General features: G+C 38.6%; 1 protein-coding gene across 10 annotated transcripts in view; it reads right to left on the bottom strand.

Moving 5' to 3' along the window:
• Positions 1–11,280: 11,280 nt before the first annotated feature.
• The window catches only part of NTNG1 (netrin G1), a 161,457-nt gene continuing 148,362 nt past the window's right edge, over positions 11,281–24,375 (bottom strand). For all 10 annotated transcript variants that reach the window (XM_035332919.1, XM_035332909.1, XM_035332914.1 and 7 more), the window contains one exon: positions 11,281–12,541. In XM_035332919.1, the coding sequence (XP_035188810.1) occupies positions 12,315–12,541 (227 nt within the window). In that variant the 3' untranslated portion in view covers positions 11,281–12,314. The remainder of the gene's footprint in view (positions 12,542–24,375) is intronic.

The raw sequence follows: 24,375 nt of genomic DNA, 5'->3' as shown, positions 1-24,375 counted from the left end.
ATGTGAATATATGTGGGAACATCTGGTGTGGAAACTAATCAAACTGCACAAATTATTTTCTCTGCACTAGTGCTCGATTGTTCTTTTCTGTGCCAAAAAGGAGAACAGGAGGTGAGTGTCAAGCCTCTTCAGACAGTGCAGCAAATGCTCCTAAAAGAAATCTTCTTTTTCTTCCCCTGAGAGTTCAGGTATTTTTCTTTTAACAGGAATCAATAAGACACCTTTTTAGGAAAAGCAAAAGCAGCTACCCTTCGTAGGTTGGTTGATTTTTCCCCCCCGGCCGGGCCCCTTCCCCTTGTCACTCACACACCCTTGCTAATCCCAAGTGTGTAGGCAAAACCACTTTCCTTTTTAGTCATTCATCTTCCTGTCTGGGAAGACTTTCCTCCTGTAGTCTGCTGCATGGAAGTTCTGGTCTTGCAGCAGGGATGGTTGTGTCCCAGTGGCAAAAATCAAACTAATAGTTAACATGAAAGTATCAGAAAAACAGCTACAGATATTCTTGCAATTCTTATGTCAGATTAGATAGATATCTAGTTTTGAGCAAAATATTATTTACTGTAGTCTGGTCTCTTAACCAAAGCTCTGCATTTTTTGTAACAGTAGTTGGCCTTTACCGTGCTATACCAGCTTGTCTCAGCAGCATACAACACGGAGCTCCCCCCGTATCTCATTAAGTGAAGTAATCGTCTTGCATTGCTCAAGAGCTGTTCTGTATTTGCCTGAATTGTAACACAGACAGCACACCGGTGTGCATGAGGTTGATACGTAGGTGCCTGGTTAAATGGGGTGTTATGTTCCTTGTAGGCACAAGATGGCAGGCTAATCTGAATATGGAGGAATGCAGCGGGGTGACAAGAACTCTTTGTCTGTGTGTGTATATATATTTATACTTATGCATATATGTTTATGTAAAAATAAAAGTGATAAAGAGTGTAATGATTAAACCATGGATTTCCAAAGACGTCTAAAGAAGCCCAACAATCACTTCCTTCTAAAGCCCAAAGATTTTTGCACTCAGTTTCTTAAAATGATTTGAAACTCTCAGCCCATGCTGTTTTGTCGTAAGATACAATTAGGTAGAAAGTCTTTGTACAGTCAAGTTCTGTGCACTGTAAATTCGAGGTTTCTGAGTTTGGCCTCTTGTCTAACGAGTCATTGGCCCCATTGACTTCAGCGGGAATGGAGTTATGCGAATAATGACTATGAAAATGCAACCAACACATGGCTTTAAGAAGGTTTTATAAACACTACTTCCTTAGTTGCTCATCGTTGTTAGAAACTGAGAAAGTTATGGCGTGCATTAGAAACAAGATGTGTTTTTCAAGATTGGGCTGTGGGGAGCTTTTCTTTCTTATACCTGCTCCACACATCTTCCAATTTAGTGGAGAAACGTTAGGCAGGTGAGACTCAATAATCAGCAACCTGACCTCCTGGAAGTAGTGGTGTGCAGCAAAAAAAAGAAGGGACTAAACTAAAATGTTTCTACATTAGTCAGTGTTCTGATGTTTTTGAAAAATACACCAAACCTTGACCTGCCAATAACCATGATTTCTGCTGTCCACGTTTCTGAGCCTTTCACCTGCCCTCTGTCTGTATGATCACTCTCTGTGCTGTGTTCTAAGCCTCATGACCGGTGGCGATACCTCCTGTGGTCCCTGGCTGAGAAGTGATGTGATGGGTGCTTTGCTCTGTACAAGCTCAGCCCCAGAGGAGTGCATCCTTGGTTGTACAGACCAGCACTCCCTTCTTCCTCTGTTTTAATAAATGTGAACAACTACAGTCAAAGCACAGGCTCGCAGTGAGAGACATCAGGTAATAGAGCTGCCACAGACAGTGAGTATATGCACAGGTTTAGGGCCCGCACAGAGTTTCATGTTCTGCTTCATGTCATTGTGCCTTCTGTAAACTGTGGCTATCATCTTGAGTATAGTAGAGTATATGATTTCTTTCATATTTAATATTACCAGGTTGTGTTGCTTTTTAATTGCAAAGGACCAGTTCAATGAAATAGATTCTGTTATTGAGGGATTCCAGAAGGTCTCTAAATCTTCTGTGCTAATAAGCTAAAAATGGGCTGAAAAACGTCCTTTAGTTGAGAAAAAGTACAGAGAAAAAGGATGATGTAACTTAGAAAGCAAATGGCAAATGAGCAGGTGGGTAGATGCTCAAACACAGTTATTATTTGTGTATGTTCACATAATATGGAGATACTTTCCTACATAACAAAATTGAAATATTTGATAAACCCTATAAAATCTTCAGGTAGCAAATAAAACTAAAATAGGAATATGTATGTATATCTATATAATATAAGTAGTATTGCCTATATAATTTCAGTGCATCTAAGCTTATATAAAAAATACTCATAGAGTTTAGTCCATCTTTGTTGTCTTTGTCCTGCTGTCAATAGTCGCAGAATCACAGAATTGTCTAGCTTGGAAGAGATGTAGTCACCTCGTCCAACCTCTAGGCAATGCATTCTGTCTCTTCCAGATGCTTCTTTGCTCCTGCTTCTTTGTTTTGAACCTTTTTGCAGAAACCATTCGTTGTCTGAGCCGGGTGTTAGAAGATTCAAGAATGGCAGTTAATAGTTGAGGATAAGTGCCATGTCTTCAGCTGTGTCACATAGTTTGTAGACGTGGATGAGCTAAAGAAACTTGCACTTTGAGACAAAGATCATAAAGAACCAAGAGTGGGAAACCTAAAGGTAGGCACACTAAAATCTTTACATATGGATAAAAGTACAGATTCTGGATGGACCAGGATCTTCACGGATGTGGGAGATTGCCAGTGTCAATCTGGGGTGGACCTGTGATTCAAATTGATGACCAATCACAATTTCCATGGCATTCATGAGAAAGATGTGGAACTTTCTTTTTTTTCTTTTTTTTTTTTTTTTTTTGTAAATGGATATGCATTTCTGTCACCAGAGATCCAATGTGTGGTACCAGTTGTTGAAGTGAGAGGGAATTTACTTGAGGGGATTTGCTTCTCAGGCACTTTAGAAATTTTGAATTATGCTCTCTCTTCCTCCTTGATTCAGCCTCAGTCATGAAGGAGCCTGGGGGGCACTGTGACCTCAAACACGTTATTTGGTGTTAACTCACTTTGTTTGCTGGGCACTGGTTTCCTAATAATGCAGTAGTTAGTTCCTGCATTGGCAAAGATACAGAGAATGTGAATGAAAGCAGCTCTTGATTTGAGTCATTTTAAATTGGGCCCATTTAGTTCATTTAGTCATAGTCATGACAAATTGGGCCAGAAGGGAGAAAGTTTAATCTATCAACCTAACAACCTGAAATGTCATTATTTCTCTCCTGTTCTCCTGAACTCTTGCTGATTTTGTATTGCTGCATGTGTCGGTGTCTGTTCCTTGCTCTCAGTGGATACCAAAGACATGCTAGGAAGCCTTTTACCAAGTTTTAGATGTTTCTGTAAGAAAAATGAAGCAGGTTTAACAGCATGTGCAGGTATTTGTAGAAAAGCAAATGTGTTTCCCTCTTGGCTGTTTAGTTGTCTGTAACAATAATGTCATAAATAAATAATGTTTCCGTGAGGGAAAAGAAGAGATGTTTATCAGATAGAATACATGCCAGTTAGGATAACTCTGAACAAAATGTTAACACGGATTAAACAGGAAAACATGCTGCTGGCAAACAAATTGTTGGTGAAAACAGCTTCAGCTAGGGAGTTCCTTTCTCAGTTGGATAGAAATAGTGCCTGCCACGCAGACCAGCTTTTAAAATTAAGATGTTTGTCATGAGTTGCTGGGTCTGTAGAAACATCCAAATGAGTGCTGCACTAGAATAATGCACAACAAATAGTGCAAGGAATTGTATGAATGTTGCAGATGATGCTCCGATCACAGAGATAATGCCAGAGGGATTACCTTTTCCTCTACTGAAATTGTTTTTCAAGATGATTTAAAACCTGACTCTGTTTAGCTGAAATCCAGTTAAGGCTTTCCTTAGTATTTAGTGGATCTGGACTAGGTCATTAATGAATGCAGATGGTCAGTCTATGGAGAATGAATCTGAATTGTCCACAGAACAGGTGCATCGTGTCCACTGAAGTTCTGCACATTCTAATGCTAGTTCCTCAGCCTGTTTCCTTGTTGAGGCCTGGTTAAGGATGCAAGGTTAGATTGTCTTCATTCTAGTTCCATTAGGCTTCCTTTGCAAAGATTGACAGGCAGTGAGAGAGCACTGATAGTGATAGCTTTTGCTGTACATCTCCATTAGTCAATGTACTAATTGCCTCACAAGAGTTACCACTTAGGACCTTAAGTCAGCAGAAATAATGACAAAGCCATGTCTCTTGCTGTTTTTTTTTTTTTTTTTTTTTTTTTTTTAACTTTACAGTTGTGGAAGGCTGAACGACTACTTCCTCAGAACGACCTGCATCGTCTTAGCCATGACAAGCCATTTTAAAAGATGGAATAGGCATAGATGTTAGGAAGAAAAAAAGAGATTCAATGTTATTGAAATAGATGCTTCAAGTTCAGCAAATGCTTAGTTTTTTTCTTAATTTCTTTTTAATGTTTGCTCTCCTGAATTGAATTCTAAATTAGTCTTTGACATCTGTTACAGGCATTTTACATTTGTAGTTTTCCTCTTTACTCTTAAAGGCACGTTTATGCTTGGGAGTTGGCACATTTTTACTGTCAATAAATGGCCTTAATAAATAATGTGAAGATGGAAAGCATGTAAGAATTCCTACTACAGAATCACAATGATTAATCTATGATTATCTGGTTATTGTTTATTTATGTACTTTGTCAACCCACTGCACTTGGTAAAAAACACAGGAAAAATCTGGTGTTTAATAGAAAGTGTGCATATTGGTTAAGCTGGTGTTTATATTTGAAGAATGGGAAGAGGAAAAAAAGACTATGTTTGAAAGCAGCAGAAGAAAATGCAGAGACATTAGAGATAGATGAGTTATGAAGAAGGTAAGTATATTCAATCAGTTGCTCTCTATTGGCTTGAGGGTAATCTCTGTCATATTACAATGTACTGATTTATGGACTAATTAGTTGTACAAAACAAAAATATTTATAGAAAATATTTCTCTCAAGCAGCCACCAAACCAGCCAAACAAAAGGAAAATGGATTTTGTGTATTAAAAAATTAAATTCAATATATATTTATGAGCCCATTCAAAATGTAGAGTCGTTTTGCTACCAGATTTCCAGTAAGCAGAAATACCCATGCATCATAACCTAATTGTGTCAGTATCTAGGCATTTATGGAGGAAATTAAATGCCTAAGTTATAGGCATTTCCAGCTATTAAAAATATTGTATAATAATTTATAAAGTCATAATAGAATTATTATATGTGCCTTAATAAATCCAATAAAGTAAAATTCAGACAAGGAGGGGGGAAAACCAGATAGCCAATGTCTTCCTTTTGGAAGAGGATTTTAGTGTTTTACTGTTTTTTTTTTTGTTGTTTATGCATGTCTTCTAATTTCTCAAACTGTTATGATGCCCCCAATTATTTTGACTCATATATAACATCCCTTCAAAAAAACTGTGGCTGTTCCCTCTAGCCTTAGACTGGAGTGCAAAAGAGAAAAACCTAGCACAGCGCAATTGAATGTGTAAGGTATGTAGCACAATATTCAAACTCCAAGCATGGAAGGCAAAGACAATGCTTTGGGAGGCGTAATGTAAAATAGACTTAGATAAGATAATTTGAAGTAAGTGGGTGGCAAATACATGCAGATGGAAGACTATTTAACTTCAGGCTTGTATAATTTGGATGGAGTAGGAAATTGTAGGTCTTAGTACTTAATGTGGTGGACGAGGTGTCAGAATTAATCTCTCTCGCTGTAATTGACTTTGTAAGTCTCTCAACATCTTCAAGCTTCAGTCTGCATGAATAAAATGGAAAGACTATGCCTCCCTGCCTTGCAGTAGTGTCATGAGGCTAACCTCAGTGAAGTCTGGGAGATACTCAGATGCTAGTTATTGTCAGTAAACGAGAAACCTGCCAAAAAATTGTTCACCAGTAAATCTACATAGTTTAGTCATCATTCCTTACGTCCTACTCAATGAGAGGATTGTAAAAGTAGTTGTGACTCGGTACCAGATCTAGGGAGGCAAAAGAGCACTGCCAAGACTAATTCATAAGTACCAATCCACCTACTTTTTGCCTGTGGGAGATCTCTAGAGTGAAGTAATAAATATATTTTATGAGGGCATAGAAAAAAACCTCAGAAATTAAGGAGGAAAGCAAGCTGTAGGATGGCAAAAGAAAGCAGTATAATAAACGTAATTACTGGAGTGTTCTACCTGCCAGTTCTCTCATCCTACCAAGCAACAGTAATTAGAAGTAAGAGATGTTAACGAGAAATGTATTGAATGAGTCAGTGTAGCTGTTCAGAGCCTAGTTCAGTCCAGTGTTGAGCATGGTGACAGCAGATGCCAAAAGAAGGCCTGGAGGTAACATGTTCTCTTCTGAACACATTTCATTTTCTGCATACTTCTAAGAATTACTTTCCATGGTTTTGGAGGTGCCTGACAAAAAGCAGATGTAACCGCTGCTGTGCTTTGCCCTCAGGGAGGCTTGTGACGTGGTTTCTTGATAGGTGCTGAAAGCCAGCTGCTTCGTGAACATCTGTAGTAGATGACCAGACTAGAGCTGCTAGATTCACAGCTGGTGCTAGCGAAGAGTCAAAGACAAAGGAGAGGTAGTGCAGATGGGCCTAGGGTCTGCCAGCAGATAAGTCAGCAGTGTTTCACCTAGACCAGGAGGTGAAAGCCTTAAGTGGAGAGTATCTTGTCTAAGCGAGGCTCAAGTCGTGCAGTATCCAAATGAGGGATTAGAACGACAAGTGCTGTCTGTGGAACTGTTAAGTCTGTATAGTATCTACATTTGTCTTTTTCCTGGGATCCTAGCATACTTCTCTTCTGGGGGCAACTTAAATTCTTTCTATTTTACTCTGCAAGTGCTGTGTTTTCTCCAAATATTGTAACTCTTGAAAACAGTGGATTTTTTGGCCTCTTTCCCTCCTTTGAATTTAAGCTTTGCATAACTCGACTATATATTAAACATTGCAATGATATATAAATAATTATATATGTGGCTTTGCAAATTACAGTTGAATGATATAGAAGGACTTTTGTTTCCTGTTGCACAAGAATAGAGAAAAGTCCACTTCCATTTATTGTGATAAACACTTAGTAAGGGACAGACTCTAGGGATTGTGAATGTGGAGTACTCATGAAAATCAGGCCGTTTCTATTTAGAATGCAAAGCCATCCAAATTATTGAGGTTTTGTCTTCCGTGTTACATATTTTTCTTAAACTTTAAACACTTACATGTAGGAATACCCAAGTTCCTTTCACCCTAATCAATGCCTCTATTTCTTCTCTTTGAAGAAGAGTACTCCGGTACTCCGTCTTGAGCCTCTCCTGCAGCCCTGAACTGTAAAGGCTGTCAGAATACAGTATTGCACCGACATCATTGTTCTTGGAAGGTCTTGTTCAGACATACAAATGTCAGAATTAAATTCTTAGTGGATTTCTTGGATGTCACAAAGACCTGCACAGAGAACTCAAGTGAAAGTGGCATAATGTGAGAAAGAGACTCACCAGAATTTGGTTTCATTTTCTCAAAACAAACATACCTCAAAACACACTCATCATCCCCTTTCCCCAGAATAACTGTTATTACCTCAGTTTCTCAACAGCGGTTCACCTCTAGTATAGCGATTGTTTTACCGGTGCTAAGAGTAAACTTGAACACAGGTAGAGCAACTCCATTCAGCAGCGTAGTGCGGGGAACTTGGTAAGTGTAACGGGCACGTGCACACGCCCTTGCACGTGCAAAGGTTTTGACAGGGGAATGATGGTCTTGGGTGCGATGTGGCTGTCCCTCGGATGGATTCAGGGCTGATGTCATCCTGTCTGTTAGTTCTGCAGGTTGCATAATATTAGTCTTTGCTGTATTCTCTGAGACTGTACAATTTCTCAAGTGCTATTTCATCATGTATGTGTTTGGTTCTGCTCACATAGCAGTGGTCAGAAAAACCATGAAGGGAAACATGCTTTGTACTGGAATTTTGTCTATTGCACATTGTGGCAAAAATGGTGCATCTTAGTGAACATGCTGTACTGGTGATGAACCTTCATTTCATTAAATGAAATGCGCCATATGGTGCAAAATGCTGCTGTTCTGCTTTTTTGTCTGTTTTGCGTACATTTCTTACATTTTTCTTTTTCTGATATTGGATGATGGTAGGAAAGGTATTAATTTGGTTAATATAAACATGTCTGCTTTATCATGTCAGATTTGGGTTTTGGTGGATAAATATTTGCATTCGTAAATAATTACACATACGATTTTTCTTAGCAATAAATCGATTGACCGTGTCTTAATATTTACGTCTGTAACTTTGCATTTCTAAGGACAAACATGAAGGCAGGGCTGGAGGCTGGCTGAAAATCTGGTCTTGCATATTTTATGAAAAATATTACTCAGATTTCTCACAGGTGAATAAACTGCATGCATGAATGAATCTAGTTAATTCAATAGTTTAATAAACCTAGAATCCCAATGAGGCTCTAACAAATCCCCCTGGTGTCTTGGAGTTATGAAAAAGATGTATAAAATTATATGGAAGCAGAAGAGCTCTTTCTAAATATGAGGAATCTTTTGCACATTATTTTTTTTCTTCTATTCACAACATGAAATAACTTATCTGTGGCTAAGTCATGATAAAATATTAGATCAATTATTGTTTGAGGGCAATATCTCAGTTTAATGTGAGTCCAGCTAGATTTCATTTCTTTGAATAGTTTGTTTTTGAAATAGTTATGCAGCACTGTGACAGATGTCTTTATCTTAAAGTCCTTTTGAGAAAGATGGCTGTAGCTTCATGTGGACATTTCTGCTGCTCCCTCATCAGGGAGCAAGACCTTGTCTTAAGCTGCACTGTCTTCAGATGTTAAACATGGGGATCCCAGATCAGAACGAATTCTATGCCTGGAAACACAGCAATTGCAAGTGGACCAGGACTGACAGATTTATCAAAATAACTGAAACCAATTTAACTGCCTAAGTTTAATTATGAATGTTAGGTTTAAGGTCATTGTACCCTGAACCATGATCTAGACAACTAAATGATGTGGAGTTCTTGGATGGTAAGTCTTCCAGGACAGAGAATTTTAACTCTATGGTAGGGTCCATTTGCTGCTTTCTGATACAGAACCAAAATCCCAGGTTAGTGATCAAGGTGTTTTGTTTTTTTTTGGTGTCGTGTGTGTTTGCTATTTTACAGGCAGTCACAGGGACAAGATTACCCCCCTCCAAGAAACCCATAGTATGTTTGGAAGGGTATGTGTTTTCACATGAAAAATAAAGCAACATTCCCCATTATCATGAGAAGATCCCACTATAGCTTCAGCAACAGGAGTCTTGTTTCTTTTACTGTTTTTCTGAAATGGAAAACAGGTTCTTCCTTTATTTTCCACTGAATTCAATGAAGAAGCAGGTAAAGCAATGCCACGCAGTGTAAATCTCCTCTCTCTACAGATGTACAAATTTTTGCAACTGTATTGGGCATAAAATAGTAGAAACTTGCATTCAAAAATTTCACTTAGTGAAGTTCAGAGGAAAATATAATGAAGCTGAAGAAAACAATGACTGATAAGAAAACTTTCCAGTGAATGTACTCCTAAAATCATGATTTTATTAATAAGTGAGGGAGGATAAAACACACAAAGAGGTAGCTAATTAATGTGGAAAGACATACACTCTGCACTGGTTTAGAAGATCATAACCACATGAAATTGGAATGCAGCTGAATTGATTACGATCTGATATTCATTATACCTCAGTGCTGCTGGCAGAATACCTTCTAACCAAATGCGCGTAACATGCTTTCTTAGCGCTTTCATAATGCCTTAAGTTTATGACAGCTTAAGTGCATCTTTTCCAATAATCGCACAATCTGAGTTTAGTCTGTGCTAATAAGCATTAAGGAAACTTAAATTCCACATCTTAATATCAGAAATCCACTTAATTTTAAGTGTCTGGCTTTGCATGTCACCTATATTAGTGTTTATATTCCTCATTCAGTCTGCAGTATAAGTTTCTGTTTGTCATGACTGTCCTTTTAATGTATACCTGCAATCTAATGTAGGTTACCATCACTGGTACCCACCCAAGCTCTAAATTTTTCTTTGCCTTATCTTAGCCCAGTGAAACAAAGTGCTGATGTAAACAGCAGATATTCTACGTGAAGGGCCAGGGTTGACAGCCTGAAGAAATACCAGCGTGCTATCTTCATTGGCATCTTCATATGAATCTTTAAAGAAATGAAGACCCGGTGTGCCTACGTGTTTCTGGAGGGTGGGCACGCAAAACTTCCCTCAGCAGAAAGAGCTTAGCCAAGAAGGCAGTGCCCTAAATTGTGCTCTGTTCACCACTTGGAAGAGGCAGCCAGGTAGAATTTATTTCTCTCGGGAATTTTTCTTTTGCTGATTAACAGTTTTCCGTACTAGGCTATTATGTTGGTAAAATATTTACAGCCATTATGATGAAAATTGCCAGGAAATGAATTCACACAGTCTTGCTACCTTTTGATCCAACCCCCCACTTCCCCCCCGGACTTGGAAACGCTGCTGTGGTTTTGCCTTGCCTCTCTATTCTTGCTATTCATTTCTGTCACAGTCAGTAATTGGCCTAATAAAAGGCAGAAACAAGAATTTATTACACCTTGGGCAATACTTAAAACAAACTTTATTTGCTGGAGCAGCACTTTTTATCTACTTGCTGCTGTATATTTTGACACTCCTAAATATTAAATTTGACTTTATTAAAAGTTAAATCTTGTTTTTCTGATTGCTGCTGTTTTTGCAGTTTCTTAGGCAGACTAGTACACACATAAACATTTTAATGACGCTTTTGGAGAAACAGTTTAAGCCGTGGCTATATCTACTTCATTACTGCCAAAATCCACAAAAATTGTGTGATTTAAAGACTGGTTCCTGGAATAACTTGTGAATTAGTTTGGAATAATTTCTGTGATGACTTGAGAGAAGAAAGATGAGAACTATTCAACTTGTCACACCTCTTCCATGCTTAGGATTTGATGATAAGGATCTTGATTTCCTCAAGCAAATGATGTGCTTTGTTTCAAATTGTTTGCAAAAACACTGACAGTAGTAAAAGGTATAAGAAGTAGGTTGGATTGTTATGATGTAATTTCTACTGTTGAATGCGTTCTTTCACATACGAGGTGGTAAAATTATTATTATTATTTTCCTAAAAGGTCTTAAGAAATAGCAATACATAATCCTGGAATTGTTTATGCAGGAATTTTTATTCTTTGAAATCTTCCAGTGTTAAAGCAACAAGAAAACATTTAGAATGTCCTTTGGTGGAATCTTATTACACTTGTTATATATGTAAACTGATATTCTTTGATGCCAGCACGTTGCCCATACAGAGAAATCTCTGCACAATTAAATGAAAGGTAAAAGAAAAGGACTAAATAAAAAGTAATATTTTTCTCTTATCTGATTAGAATTAAATACGTTAACAAATTGTCTGGTAACACAAATAGGCAATAATACAAAAAATCTACATTGTACATTATTTCAAGAAAAATAACTTCATTTGAATACAAAAGGATAAATACACTTTGTCCTATAGCCACTCTTGTACAGTAGGTGAACACAGCATCTCACCGATGCCGTGCTGCTAAGGTATACAAGGATATGACTGGCTTGAGTTTTATTGAGGGGGCTGTTACACATGTGCATCACTAACATCAGACAAAGAAATCTTTCAACCAACAAGGGTTACAGAGCAACGTTCACTAAAGCACAGGTTGGGAAGGATTCAGGGACTGAAGCAGGCCAATATGGCAGCTTTTACAGATTTCCTTATACCCACAATGCACTGACAGCAAAGAATGCCTTTATTTGGTCGGTCCACACACCGGGCGGAGGTACAGTAGCGCACCAGAGAGGAGTAGCAAACATTTTTTAAATTCTGTTTCCATTTCTGGGGCTGGCGAAGCCCTTTGTCCTGTGCGAGCTCGGCAGCTTGCGCTGATTTGACAGAATAGGGCGCTGCCAGCCCATCTCGGGTCGCGGGGAACAGTCTTGACTCAGAGCACTGTCCGTAACTGATTAATATGGCTTAGTTCAGTTAGGCCTTCCTAGTTGGTATGTGGTATTTTTTTTTCTTTCTCCTTTTTAAAATTTCAGTAGCAAACGCTTGGGTTGTGTTTTGTCTTCATGTGGCACATTCTTCTGAAGCAGTCCGAATATGATGCCATCAACCATACGGAGCCTAGCATGTGCAAAGCCCGCTTGCTCCTAGTAGGGCAGTCAGCAGTAATAGGGGACCGTGAGATATTGCCCCCTGGCCGGAGTTCTGGCTGCAGCCTCCTGGATCCCTTTCGCACTTCAGCTTCTCACATAAAATGCCAGTGTAGGCTGGAGGGCACTGGCATCGCACGTTGTTGATGCATGTTCCTCCATTCTGGCAATGCAGGAGCTCATTGTCACATACATTTGCTGCAAGATAGCAGGGGAGGGAGGGAGAGAAAAGCAGAATAAATATAAGTTCAGCTACAGGAGGAAGTCTGCACTAAAATCAGAACTAAAACACTAGTGGCTCATCTCACGCCTCCCTCCTCTTCCTGAGACATGTAAGCAGAGGACATGTTCTAGTTTTTAAAAACTTCAAGTCTGAATTTTGTTTATTTGCTATTTTCCCTTCATTTTTTTTTTTTAAGCTGTAGTCTTGGAGAATCTTGTCTGCTCCAGACTGCTGAATATTAATTAATGAATTAATATTAGTAATGAATTAATAATGAAATACGAAGATTAATACCTGCTTTGTGCCATTGGCTGCAATTTTATAGTTAGTACTGAACTGGAACTATAGGTGGGTTTGTTGTTACTTGAAAGAGGCAAGGTGCTTAAGGCTTTTGGACAACATGAGCAGTGATTAAAAATGCAGTGTGGCTTTGCTGAAGTAAAAAGATCTGTATGAGAAGACAGGATTTTATAATCAAGAACTGCACGTATCAGTGATCTGAAAAAATATGCAAAAAATAAGGCAAGCACAGGCAGGAATATCAGCATGCTATTTGATGGGGATTTTATGCTATGTACATATGGAAATAAAAGATCAAGTTGTTATTTCCATTACAGATCAGATATTTATTAGTAACTAAGTTAGTTGCTTTGGTACAAGGGTATCTGACAAAACTATCCTAGTTAGACATTGTGGCCTGATATAACAACTTCAGAAATCAGGTTTGTAAAAAAAAAGAATTGAGAGAAAGTAACACAAGCAGTGGTTTTAGAGACATGCATCACGCTTTATATAGGAAAATTTGGCAGCTTTTTATTTTTTAACTACTAAATATCAGTCAAAATATTTTACTTGGTAACTATATAGAAACAAGAGGAACGTACTGCTTGAATGTGTCTATCTGTGTTTTACTCCAGAGGAAAAACACTAGTAGAATATGTGCTAGCTTACAGCTCTGTCTTACATGGGAGTGGTGACTTTAATAAATATTTTGCACCTACTATTTAGGCAGGATGTAACAGTAGAAATTTTCCCTTAAGGAATTAAGGAATGGTTTGGTTGAGAAAAACTTAACGTTATACGCAGTTTATACAAATATTAGCCCGGAAATAACCTTGTTAATTCAGAATTGGAGAAAATACTCTTCATTTTACTTTAGACATGTTGCTATTTAGTTCTACAAAAAGTACAGTTTTATAAGTGTTAACTTGTTCTTAAAACCAACCCAAATATTATGAAAACTAAAATCCAAACAGCCTATGTCCTTAAGTGATAGAGGTCTACATAAATCTATACAATTTTGTGTACCAAGAATGTTACTGGCAATCTTATCTGTCCTGGCTTGCTTTCAGAAAAGACATTTTCTTACTTCGGAAGGGCTCTGACAACTGCTTTCTAATGTTATGCATCCAAGTGGGCCAAATACTAACGCAGCGCGTTAGAAACTCACGTGGATGTACTTATGAGAGAACAGCTAAATACTTTTTTTTTTTTTTTAGTGATAACTTCAGTAATCAAAGCTCCATACTAAGTGCTCTGGAACTGGAATTGTCCAGTTTATGAACTGTGACATCGAAACTTGAATATTAAGGTGCAACAGGACAACACATGGGTGGCATCCATCCATCTGAATTTGATGTTCTGTATATTCATTATAACAAAGTGTTTATTATGCACAAGGAACAGTGAATTGCAACCAAATAAATGTGGTGAGCTTAACAACCCAGAAAAGTATATTGGTAACAGGCTGAAAAAACGAACTGGATTTTAAGTCAATATTTGAGTTAGATAGCCTCAGTTACAGCAGATAATTAAAGCTGACCTTATTATTCATATTGTGTATATTTAGCCATATCAAATGTAAAATCAAAACAATTTGCCTGATGGTACAGCCGCTGTACCTATTTGTTCTGGACTACTCATTGCTGGGATGCTTCCTACAACTCAGGCAATGAAAATGGTGAAATATGTGTCCCATCACTACTGACTGTTTGCCTTGAATAATTGGGTGGAAATCAATAGTGAATTAAGCACCACTTTTTAAACAGCAGATGAGATATTTCACTTCATGTTTGGCCCTGAATATATTGTCCCCAATTTTTCAAGTATTTAGTAACACAAATTTGTTTCCCAATAGCTGTACCATTTTTAAACTTTGACAATGATCGCCTGTTATTTAGGAGGACGTCAACCCGGATGCTGATTGTGTTGTTACAGGCTGCTGGATATGGGTGACCGTGCTGTCTGACACACTGATGCAGGCTGCTATCAAATGCCTCTAATTATTGTTGTCTACAAAATTTTGGATATAATGTTACAGACACTGAAGTTTTAAATCAGACTATTTATTTCTCAATTAAAGTTTTCCTTTAAGGTACTTATGGGATGGATCAAAAGCTCTCCAGTGTTTCTTGTGTACTGTTTTTGCCCACAGAAATGCAGAAATTAAATACAGGTGAGTTTAATATTCTTAGCAAAGTACTTGCAGCTGGAAATGATTGAATTGTTAATTTTGTGTTATCAAAGCTTTTTTTTCCCCTCAGTTTAATCCTGTGTTTCTTTCTCTTGCACCCACAAACGTACACACATGTATGTATTATGTAGATAGCAATTGTGGTGATTTGGAAGCAAAACAGTTGTGAAATGAAATCCCTTCATTTTTTTTTGCCACTTTTGTTTTAATTTTATTGTGACCAGCTCTAATACCATTCTCAACTTTCAGAGGGCATGGCAAGGATGCCTTTTAAAACTTAAATATTAACTAATTGTTAGCTAACCATTACTGTGTTTTTTCAGTTTGGATTTGGATTTGCTGCAGCTAATGAGTGTAGCACATCAGCAACATAGACATAAGTACGTTCACTGGAGTGTTTTCACTGAAGTTTAGAACAAAATGTATCCCTTAAATAAAACTAGTCAACATTCTGCCAAGACAAAAGAAAGGCAAGTATATTGATTGGTGTTTTGAAAATTAGTAATGTTTCTAATGTTAATGTGATATTTTGCTGGGATACATATTATAACACATTTTAGAAGTGGCTTCTCTGTTTCACTCTTAGAAGGCAGCTGCTGAATGGGGCCAGGAGGGCCAGGAAGCTGGAGACCCTTTCCTCTGTGTTGAAGTCCAAGGAGAACTGTTGTAACTCATGCTGGAGGGTGCAGGTAGGGCTGGTGGAGTCCAGCACATGCCTGGCAGGGTTTCCTGCCCATTGCACCCTTTCTGCCTTCTACCTACCATGCTCTGGCCTACTCTTACACACCAAGCAGTGAAATAGAGCCTCCACTGCTGAGAGATGTCGAACTAGCTTTGCCTTAGCTCTGTCATTGGCTATCAAAAGTTAACAATTAATGGAAAGCCCTTTTTTCAGTGTATCAAAATAAATGCAAATAGAAAGGGAGCATTTGCATCGTCTGCTTAGTGCCTCTGAATTAACTGTGAAAGAATTGTTCTCTGTTGACTGTTTAGGCAAGGGGATTAACTGATGTATTTTGAACTGCATTCAAGTCTAAAGATGCCTAGGTTGCCTTTTATAGGCAGCAGGGAGTTGTCTTTTTTTTTTTTTTTTTTCTTTGAACTACTGCACTGGGAGCATAGCTAGGAACAAAGGTCACCTCTGCCATCCTCCTGCTCTTCTTGGTATTGGCAGGACTCTGATAACCAGCTGTGAATTACAAAACTCCTGTATCTTGATTATTCATGTTCATGTTCACATTCATGTTCATATTTGGTGTCCAAAACTGTGCTTGGACAATTCATTTTTTTTTTTTTTTTTTTCATAATTAGAAAGGTGTCAGGTATCAAATTCAGATCAAAGAATGAAACACTGAAGAAACAATGAAAATAAAAACTAATTCTGAATTAGTTGTACTTGACTCCTAAGACTTGTGTGGCTAAACTAGCTGTGAGTTTGCTGACAGGTCTTCATGAATTAGAAGACAATGCATCAAATCAATTATTTAAGGAACAAAACAGACATCTGACTTGCTGTGGAGAGCTTCACAGGCTTTTTGAGGGGTATTTCTGAGCACAGTCTCCAGATCTTCTAGTGCTACTGTGGGAAGTGAAATGTTTAATGTAAAATAGAGGAAAAAAATATTTTTTTCATAATTAATCAATCTATGATCTAAGCTGTAGTTTGATTATGGGATCCTTAAAAACATCATAGAAACGAGAAAAAAAGCTGTGTGTAAAGATGGGTATCCATTTGAAGCTTTTCTCTTCTTGGAGGAAAACCCCTATCAACTAACAAGTGTTTGCAATTAGTAAGAGGTTGTTATTATTATTTAATTAAAACTTAAGCATGTTTTCCAAATAATCATTAGTAAGATATTGAAGCCTCTTTTTATAGGATAAGACCTTTTTAAATACCAAATGATACCTTGCTTCAAAATACAAAAATATTCACAAGTAGCTATTTGGTTTGTAATTCCATTGACATTAAATTTGTAAATGGAATATAAAAGGAAAACAAGGGGAAAAAAATCTGGTCTTTAAACCAGCTCAAGCAGTTCAGGGGGTGATATGTGAGTGTTTCACAGAATTTATATTAATGAACTATATTGAGAGTAGTGTAGATGTTTGACAAATGTCTACTTTCTTCTTAACTGTTCAAGCCTGAATAATACATGGAAATTTCTGAGTCTGTCCAAAACTCATCCTTAATACTTTTGCAGCTTCTTGAAAGAAAATGGATCAAGATTATATTAGGGGTGGCTTTAGCTATGAAGCAGAAATGTAGACACATTAACACAAATGCAAGTCTTGTTCTTTTTGATCACCTCAGACACAGCACTGTGCTATTGGCTTATGTTCTTTCTGGCTACTCTATCTGAGCATCTTCAAAGAATATGTAAAGAGCTTTTGGTCTGTCTACTGCTCAGACAGGAAATATCATACTGGATTTAAACCCAATTTATTTTAGCCTCCTATCCTTCCTGCGAGCCATCCAAGAGGGGAGAAAATACATGTTGTACCTTTCTTCATGCTACCTTCATTTTTGTACAGCTTGCCTACAGAAGCTTCTTATTCAGCTGGGTTAGCCACATGAATGTGAGAAAGGATGGGCAATTAACTTATAAAAACAAACAAACAAAACCCAAATATCTTCAAAAAGACAAAAATACTTTTTTTTTCTTTTTTTTTTTTTGATCTGAGAGGTGGTTTTCCCTTTCCACATCAAAATCGATGTTGATTTTGAAATGTTTGTTATTTATGGAAACAGCATAAAGATCATGAACAATGAAGTCACAGAAAAAAAACCACAAACTTTTTATTAGAGGTCCTTTTTTTTTTTTTCTTTCTTGAATTCTTAAGCCTTTCATTTCAAGCAAAGTTTTGTATGATTGCTCCCGTGGCTATTTTTCTTCCATGTGCTCTTTTTGTGATAACATTTGTTACAGCTCACTCTCTTACAACTATTTCTTCACTTATCTCTTTTTTGTCTCCCAGATCCTGAGTATTATAGTCCCTGGAAAGGTTTGTGGGTTGACAGCTCTGAATGTATTACACACCATTTTGATTTATTCTAAAGTACTGAAGCAAGTTTTGGCCCTATTTCTGCTGCAGTGAAATTTCCGTGGTTCCTCAGTAGTTTGTATGAATGACGCTACTGAAATAATGAGAATTTTTGACCTTGGATTCCAGCCATTGTTAGTAGCTTTGAAAGCATGCAGGTCACAGGTCTAGTGGCTGAAGAAATTATTCTGGGCTGATTTTTTTCTAACACATCTGTTACCTTGCTGCTTCCCATCTAGCAAAGAATGTTATGTGAATCCATTTATGGACAGATTTTTAGCACACATGCTAACCAAATACTGTTTCAGAACAATGAACCCGTGGTTTTGGTAATTACGCTCATAGGAAGTTGCAATATATGTAGTGGTTGTCTATATAGAGAGATCTGTGAACAGCACATTGACCTGAAATGCTCTGGAAAAACTGGGAGATTTCATCTTGCTGCATAAGTTCAGTAAATTGAGGCCAAGCACAAGTGATTTCTTGTCAAATGGAGAATTACTTCCTATGAATGTTATAAAAATTCTGTAACTAGTTGGCATTATTTTGTAAAAATTTAATCTCTTAAGCAGTTCAAAACAAAACCATTCTATTCTATGAAAGCAAGCCCCCCCCCCCCCCAAAGAAGAAAAAAAAAAAGGAAAGAAAAAGCATAGAATATAAAAGAAATTGCAACAAATGAGGAAGTTTGTGTGTATGCCTATTAAGGGTACAGCCATCTAGGCATACATACAGCAAATGTGCAATAGAAAACCTCTGCAGTCACCAAGGAAAGGTATGAATAATATTTTTCCTACAATTTGTACAATTTGTTAAATAGACATTAATGAATTTGGGGCATGCAAAACAGTCTCATTCAAATGCAAAGGTTTAAAATTGTTTCCAATGGTTTCAGAACAGGTGACCACAATCAAAATATTTTCAACATGCCAAAGTTAGCAACAACAACTTTCCCCATTATTTGGAAACAATCCTAAGTGCTATTTTTGTGCAATATAAAAGGACCTCAGTTCTGCTATTGTTACGTTTCAAGGATTTCTATGTGGAGCTCTAGGGACTCTCATGAGATTTCACACCTACAAAGCAAGTATTAGCAATGAGAATATAAGGGCATGGGAAGACTTTAAGTAGTCAGGCTTCTTCTGAAACATTCACAATTGCTGTTACAATTACTGTTGCACACTGCATGACAAAAACCTCAAACTTGTATAACTTAAGCACCTTACTAATTTGAATAACCAGTGTCTGGTAATGACTTAAAGGTTTTGTCACTAAGATTTCGCCCCCTACCTTTCTCCCAATTAGGTCTACTACTAGATTATTATTAGAATTTATTGGGTTTTATTTGATTTTATTGTTACCAGTTACGTTTGCTCCTAAATGGCTTTTAAATGTTTAGCTACTATGAATATATGTCCAAGTGTTGATCAGATTTATTGAGTGTTTCTGAACCAGACATACCTGATATGAAAAACAGCTCTTTTAAACCAAAGATACCCATAATGATTTATTTTTGCCAAGTGACACTAACTAACCATTTGCTGCAGTGGGATTAGTAAAACTACCTTATGACACTGCCAAATCACTTTGATCGCATGGGAAGAGAAATGGTTTGTACTTATCCACCACGGTGTGGTCTGAAGTTGAGACAAAATAAATTAGTGTAGACAAGGACAAGCCTAAGGCATATCGTGCTGTGTCCCAGTTATTGTCTTAAAAGGACAGACATTAATAGAAAGATCTCTGGTGCAAATTTGAAACAATGTTGTGTTTAATTAAATTATAAACGATACAAGGAAATCAACATTGACCAAGTGAGAATAGTTTCTAAAGGAAGACATCTCTATCTTGAATTGTCTTAGAAATGCCAATTAGAGGCACAATTGAAATGACACTTTTTAAAAATAAAACCCATTTTATTAAGTCATAGGAGAATGATAGGTGGCTAATGAAGAAACTGTGTTTGCTGAAAGTTTCTGGTAGAGTTTTTGAGTTGTTTTCCTACATGGAATTTCCGGCCTCTCTGCACCATTTTCACTGCAAAACTATTTCTAATCTAATTGCAGGGAACATCTTCAGAGTTTCTACTTAGAAGATGCAGCTTCTATTCAGAGCTGTCTCCTGTGTGCAGCCACAGAATGGATGGTGATTCCTCTCTCCTGTAAATAGGTACCGATTTATCCTGGCATTCACGTGGGTAACCATAGTTGATTGCTTTGCTACTGAAAATGCAAAATCCTCTACGGAACAAACTTAATTTTAAGCATGGTACAAAGACAGTGGAGGTAGAAAGTTACTCTGTTTCACAGGCTATGTGGGCGCTTCCTCATTTTCCAACTGTAATTTTTAATCTAAAATTCTAGGACTTAAGTAATAAAAGATATTGAGAAGAAATGCATCAAATCTGTCAAAAGGATGAGGAGAAAGATGAATTTTGGATTTCATACTCTTGTATGAGAAGTCATAATAGCCTTGTCTGAAACAACACCAAATAGCTTGTTAAAATGGCTGAAAACAAATGCAGATTTCATCTAAGAATTACTGTTGAGATAAAACTCTCCATCTTCCTTGGTTTTATGAAATGGTTAGTTAACCTTTCAGTTGTATGATTTAGATAGTTTTGATTTTATACTTCTCCAAAAGAGGATGATTCTCAAAGGGGGAAAAAAATCCCCATGCTTTTTATTGCTTTGCTAATGGAGGACTACCGCTGACTTGGTATGACCCTCAGCATAGCTTAGGATAATCTCAGGAGAGCAATAAGCTTCAACATAACTTTAGTTACTCAAAAGGGATGCTACATGCCCCTATCATTCATATTCCACTTAAAAAGTTGTAAGCAGTGGTGCCATTATTTCTATTTTAGAACATTCTTAAACCATCTGTCTTCTCTTTCCTTAAGTAGGAAGAGAAGCAATTGAATCTCTCTCTTTTCTTTTTTTTTTTTTTTTTTTTTTTTTTTTTTTCTTCTTAGTGCCAGCAGCAAGGTCAGGGTTTGGATATAACCACTATCAATAAAAATTGGCTAAGTGCAACAACCCCTCAGATGCAGAAGATGCAGTGGTCATCAAAAGGCCCTGAACAGCTGGTAGGTGGGGTATGGTTCTCCAAACACATGCAGGTACTGCCATTAGAGGTGCTAGAGGCTATTTCAAGTGCTTGCACAGGGCTGGTAGATAGGTAGTCAGACCTATGGGAGTTTCAAGCTTGTGGGAATGGTGCCAGGAGACCAGCTGGGTCAAGATGCCTGTGGGTCTCTAGTGGCCATTGGGTACTTTGGTGTGCCAACAGGCTGTGACTTTCCTGGGTAGCCTGCAGCCATCTTACCTGAAGGCTCTCTGGCTTCCCTGCCTGTGTTTGACACCTGCTCTGAAATAGTGCTGCTATGCAAGAAACACTAAAGGCTACTGCTGTAGAAATTCTGAAGTTGTGAGTAAGAGCTGTGGAAAGCTTTGCCTGTGGCCTCCACCCAAATGCCCTCTGCCCACCAGTCATTTGAACTCAGACCCGTGCCTTGGTCCTCATCTGCATGACCTGGCAGGCTCAGCTACTCCCGGTTGATTCTGCCTTGCCTGTTATGTTTGACTTCCCAGCATGATCCCAGACCCAACCCCCACTACAAGGGACATTTCTGGCAACCTGCAGTCAGTGACCTTGCTGCCACTTGAAGCTGCTCTGCTCACCTTGCTCAGGCACTGCAGCAGGACCTCACGCTGGGGAGCTTCCCTCTTTGGTCTCCCCAGGTCCTGGCTTTCCACCATTGTGGAGCTGCCCACTTCCCCTGCACCTGAGCAGTGCCATCAGATATCTACAGTCAGGCAATTAATTCAGTCCTGTCTGGAAAGCTAGCAGGATGACTTGGCTATGTATTTTCAGCTTCATGCGTAACAACAGTATTTCCTTAAAATACAACAAGTATCACTTCTACAGAGCACAAAAAAGGAGAAGGCGGCCTGAAGAGCAAACCAAAGCAGAAGCATCCAAAGGTCAGCAATTCGAATATGTGATTATAAATATTCCTCAGCTGTTACTCGCTAGGGTTTTTGACTTGCAGGAATGTTTTGAACACAAACAGAACTCTAATTTGCTTACAAAGACAAAAGCTTCTCTTCCTGCTTTCCATCGCAGAGAATGTTGGATTGAAGACTTTCAAAACCCATGGAATGTCCCTACATACTTAATCCTTTTTGACAGTAAAATCAGGGAGGACAATCACAACTTAAAATATTTCCCAATGTTTTAGGAGATGAGTATTCTAATAATTATTTTCCTATTTTTCATGGAAGAATAGAGAAAGAAAGACAAAGTTGGTGGCTTTTTCTAATAATGACATTAATTCCCCAGTAGTACTTATCTGAAGATACATACTTGTATTGGTATTCCTCAAAACAGCTGCATGGCCTTGGTTCCTGATGTTCTTAGTGGACAAAACTTAAAATGCTTTCATTTTTCCTTGGTAAGAAGTTTAATATTAAATTATAATCTTATGTTACTTAATGATAGTATTTTTGTTGTATTCTCTCCTAGTTGTTTTTTTTTTTTTTGCTTCCCAAGTATATGATCACAGAATTGTAGGGGTTGGAAGGGACCTCGAAAGATCATTGGGTCCAACCCCCCTGCCAAAGCAGGTTCCTCAGAGCAGGCTGCCTAGGGAGGCATCCAGACGGGCCTTGAATACCAGAAGGAGACTCCACAACCCCCCTGGGCAGCCTGTCCCAGTGCTCCGTCACCCTCACTGAAGAAGTTTTCATATGTCGGTGCAGAACTTCCTGTGCTCCATCTTGTGGCCATTGCCCCTTGTCCTGTCCCCACAAACCACTGAAAAGAGGTTGGCCAAATCCCTCTGTCTCCCACACCTCAGGTATTTATAGACATTGATGAGACCCCCTCTCAGTCTCCTCTTCTCCAGGCTGAACAGACCCAGGTCTCTCAGCCTGTCCTCATAGGGAAGATGCTCCAGGCCCCGTATCATCTTTGTGGCCCTGCGCTGCACTCTTTCCAGGAGATCCCTGTCTTTTTTGTGCCAGGGAGCCCAGAAGTGGACACAGCACTCCAGGTGAGGCCTGAGCAGGGCAGAGTAGAGGGGGAGGATCACCTCCCTTGACCTGCTGGCCACGCTCCTTTTAATGCACGCCAGGATCCCATTGGCCCTCTTGGCCACCAGGGCACACTGCTGGCTCATGGTCAACCTGCCATCCACCAGGACCCCCAGGTCCTTCTCCTCAGAGCTCCTCCCCAGCAGGTCGTCCCCCAGCCTGTACTGATAGGTCCGGTTGTTCCTTCCCAGGTGCAGGACTCTACACTTGCTCTTGTTAAACCCCATTTGGTTTCTTCCTGCCCATCTCTCCAGCCGGTCCAGGTCTCCCTGAATGGCAGCACAGCCTTCTGGCGTGTCAGCCACTCCTCCCAGCTTTGTGTCGTCGGCATTCTTGCTGAGGGCAGACACTATTCCCTCATCAAGGTCATTGATGAAGATGTTGAACAAGACTGGACCCAGCACCGACCCCTGGGGAACACTGCTAGTCACAGGCCTCCAGCCGGACTCTGCGCCGCCGATCACCACCCTCTGAGCTGGGCCAGTCAGCCAGTTCTCAGCCCACCTCACTGCCCACTCCTCTGTCCCACACTTTCTCAGCTTTGCTAGCAGGATGTCATGGGAGACAGCATCAAAAGCCTTGCTAAAGTCAAGGTAGATGACATCCACTGCTCTCCCCCCATCTACCCAGCTGGTGATGCCATCATAGAAGGCAATGAGGTTGGTCGAGCACGACTTCCCCTTGGTGAATCCATGCTGACTGCTCCTCATAACATTCTTCTCTTCCAATTGCTTGGAGATGGCATCCAGAACAAGCTGCTCCAACAAAATGATAGATGGGTGCATGTGCTTATCCTGTTTTTGTTTTGACAACTGCATTTTTGTTAATGAGGTTAGCATCACTCCGATGCAATAAGGCTGGTTCTTCTGATTTTTTTATGCCACTTGCAGCATATGGGAAAAGTGGTTTGGAAAATTCTTTGAGATAAAAGTAATAATTTTGCATTTCAATGGATATTTTTTCTTTTTAAATAATCTAGTTGAAATTATATATTTTTACACAAAAGAGGTGTTATATAAATGCTAAATTAATTTTTAAATACTGCTATTCTAAAGTTTTTTTGTGATCTATAATCTGTTTCAACTTTCTTATTTTTGCTCCTTTGGAACGAAGCCAGTTGCATGGAGCATTTTGAAAATTTAGTAACAATCTAATGGAAATGTATGTTATGATGAAGTAAACTACATAAAATAGAGTT

Source organism: Oxyura jamaicensis, chromosome 8 (assembly GCF_011077185.1).
Source record: "Oxyura jamaicensis isolate SHBP4307 breed ruddy duck chromosome 8, BPBGC_Ojam_1.0, whole genome shotgun sequence".
Lineage (NCBI taxonomy): Eukaryota > Metazoa > Chordata > Aves > Anseriformes > Anatidae > Oxyura > Oxyura jamaicensis.
Note: the sequence above shows the minus strand (reverse complement) of the source record. Positions and strands in the feature narration are given on the sequence as shown.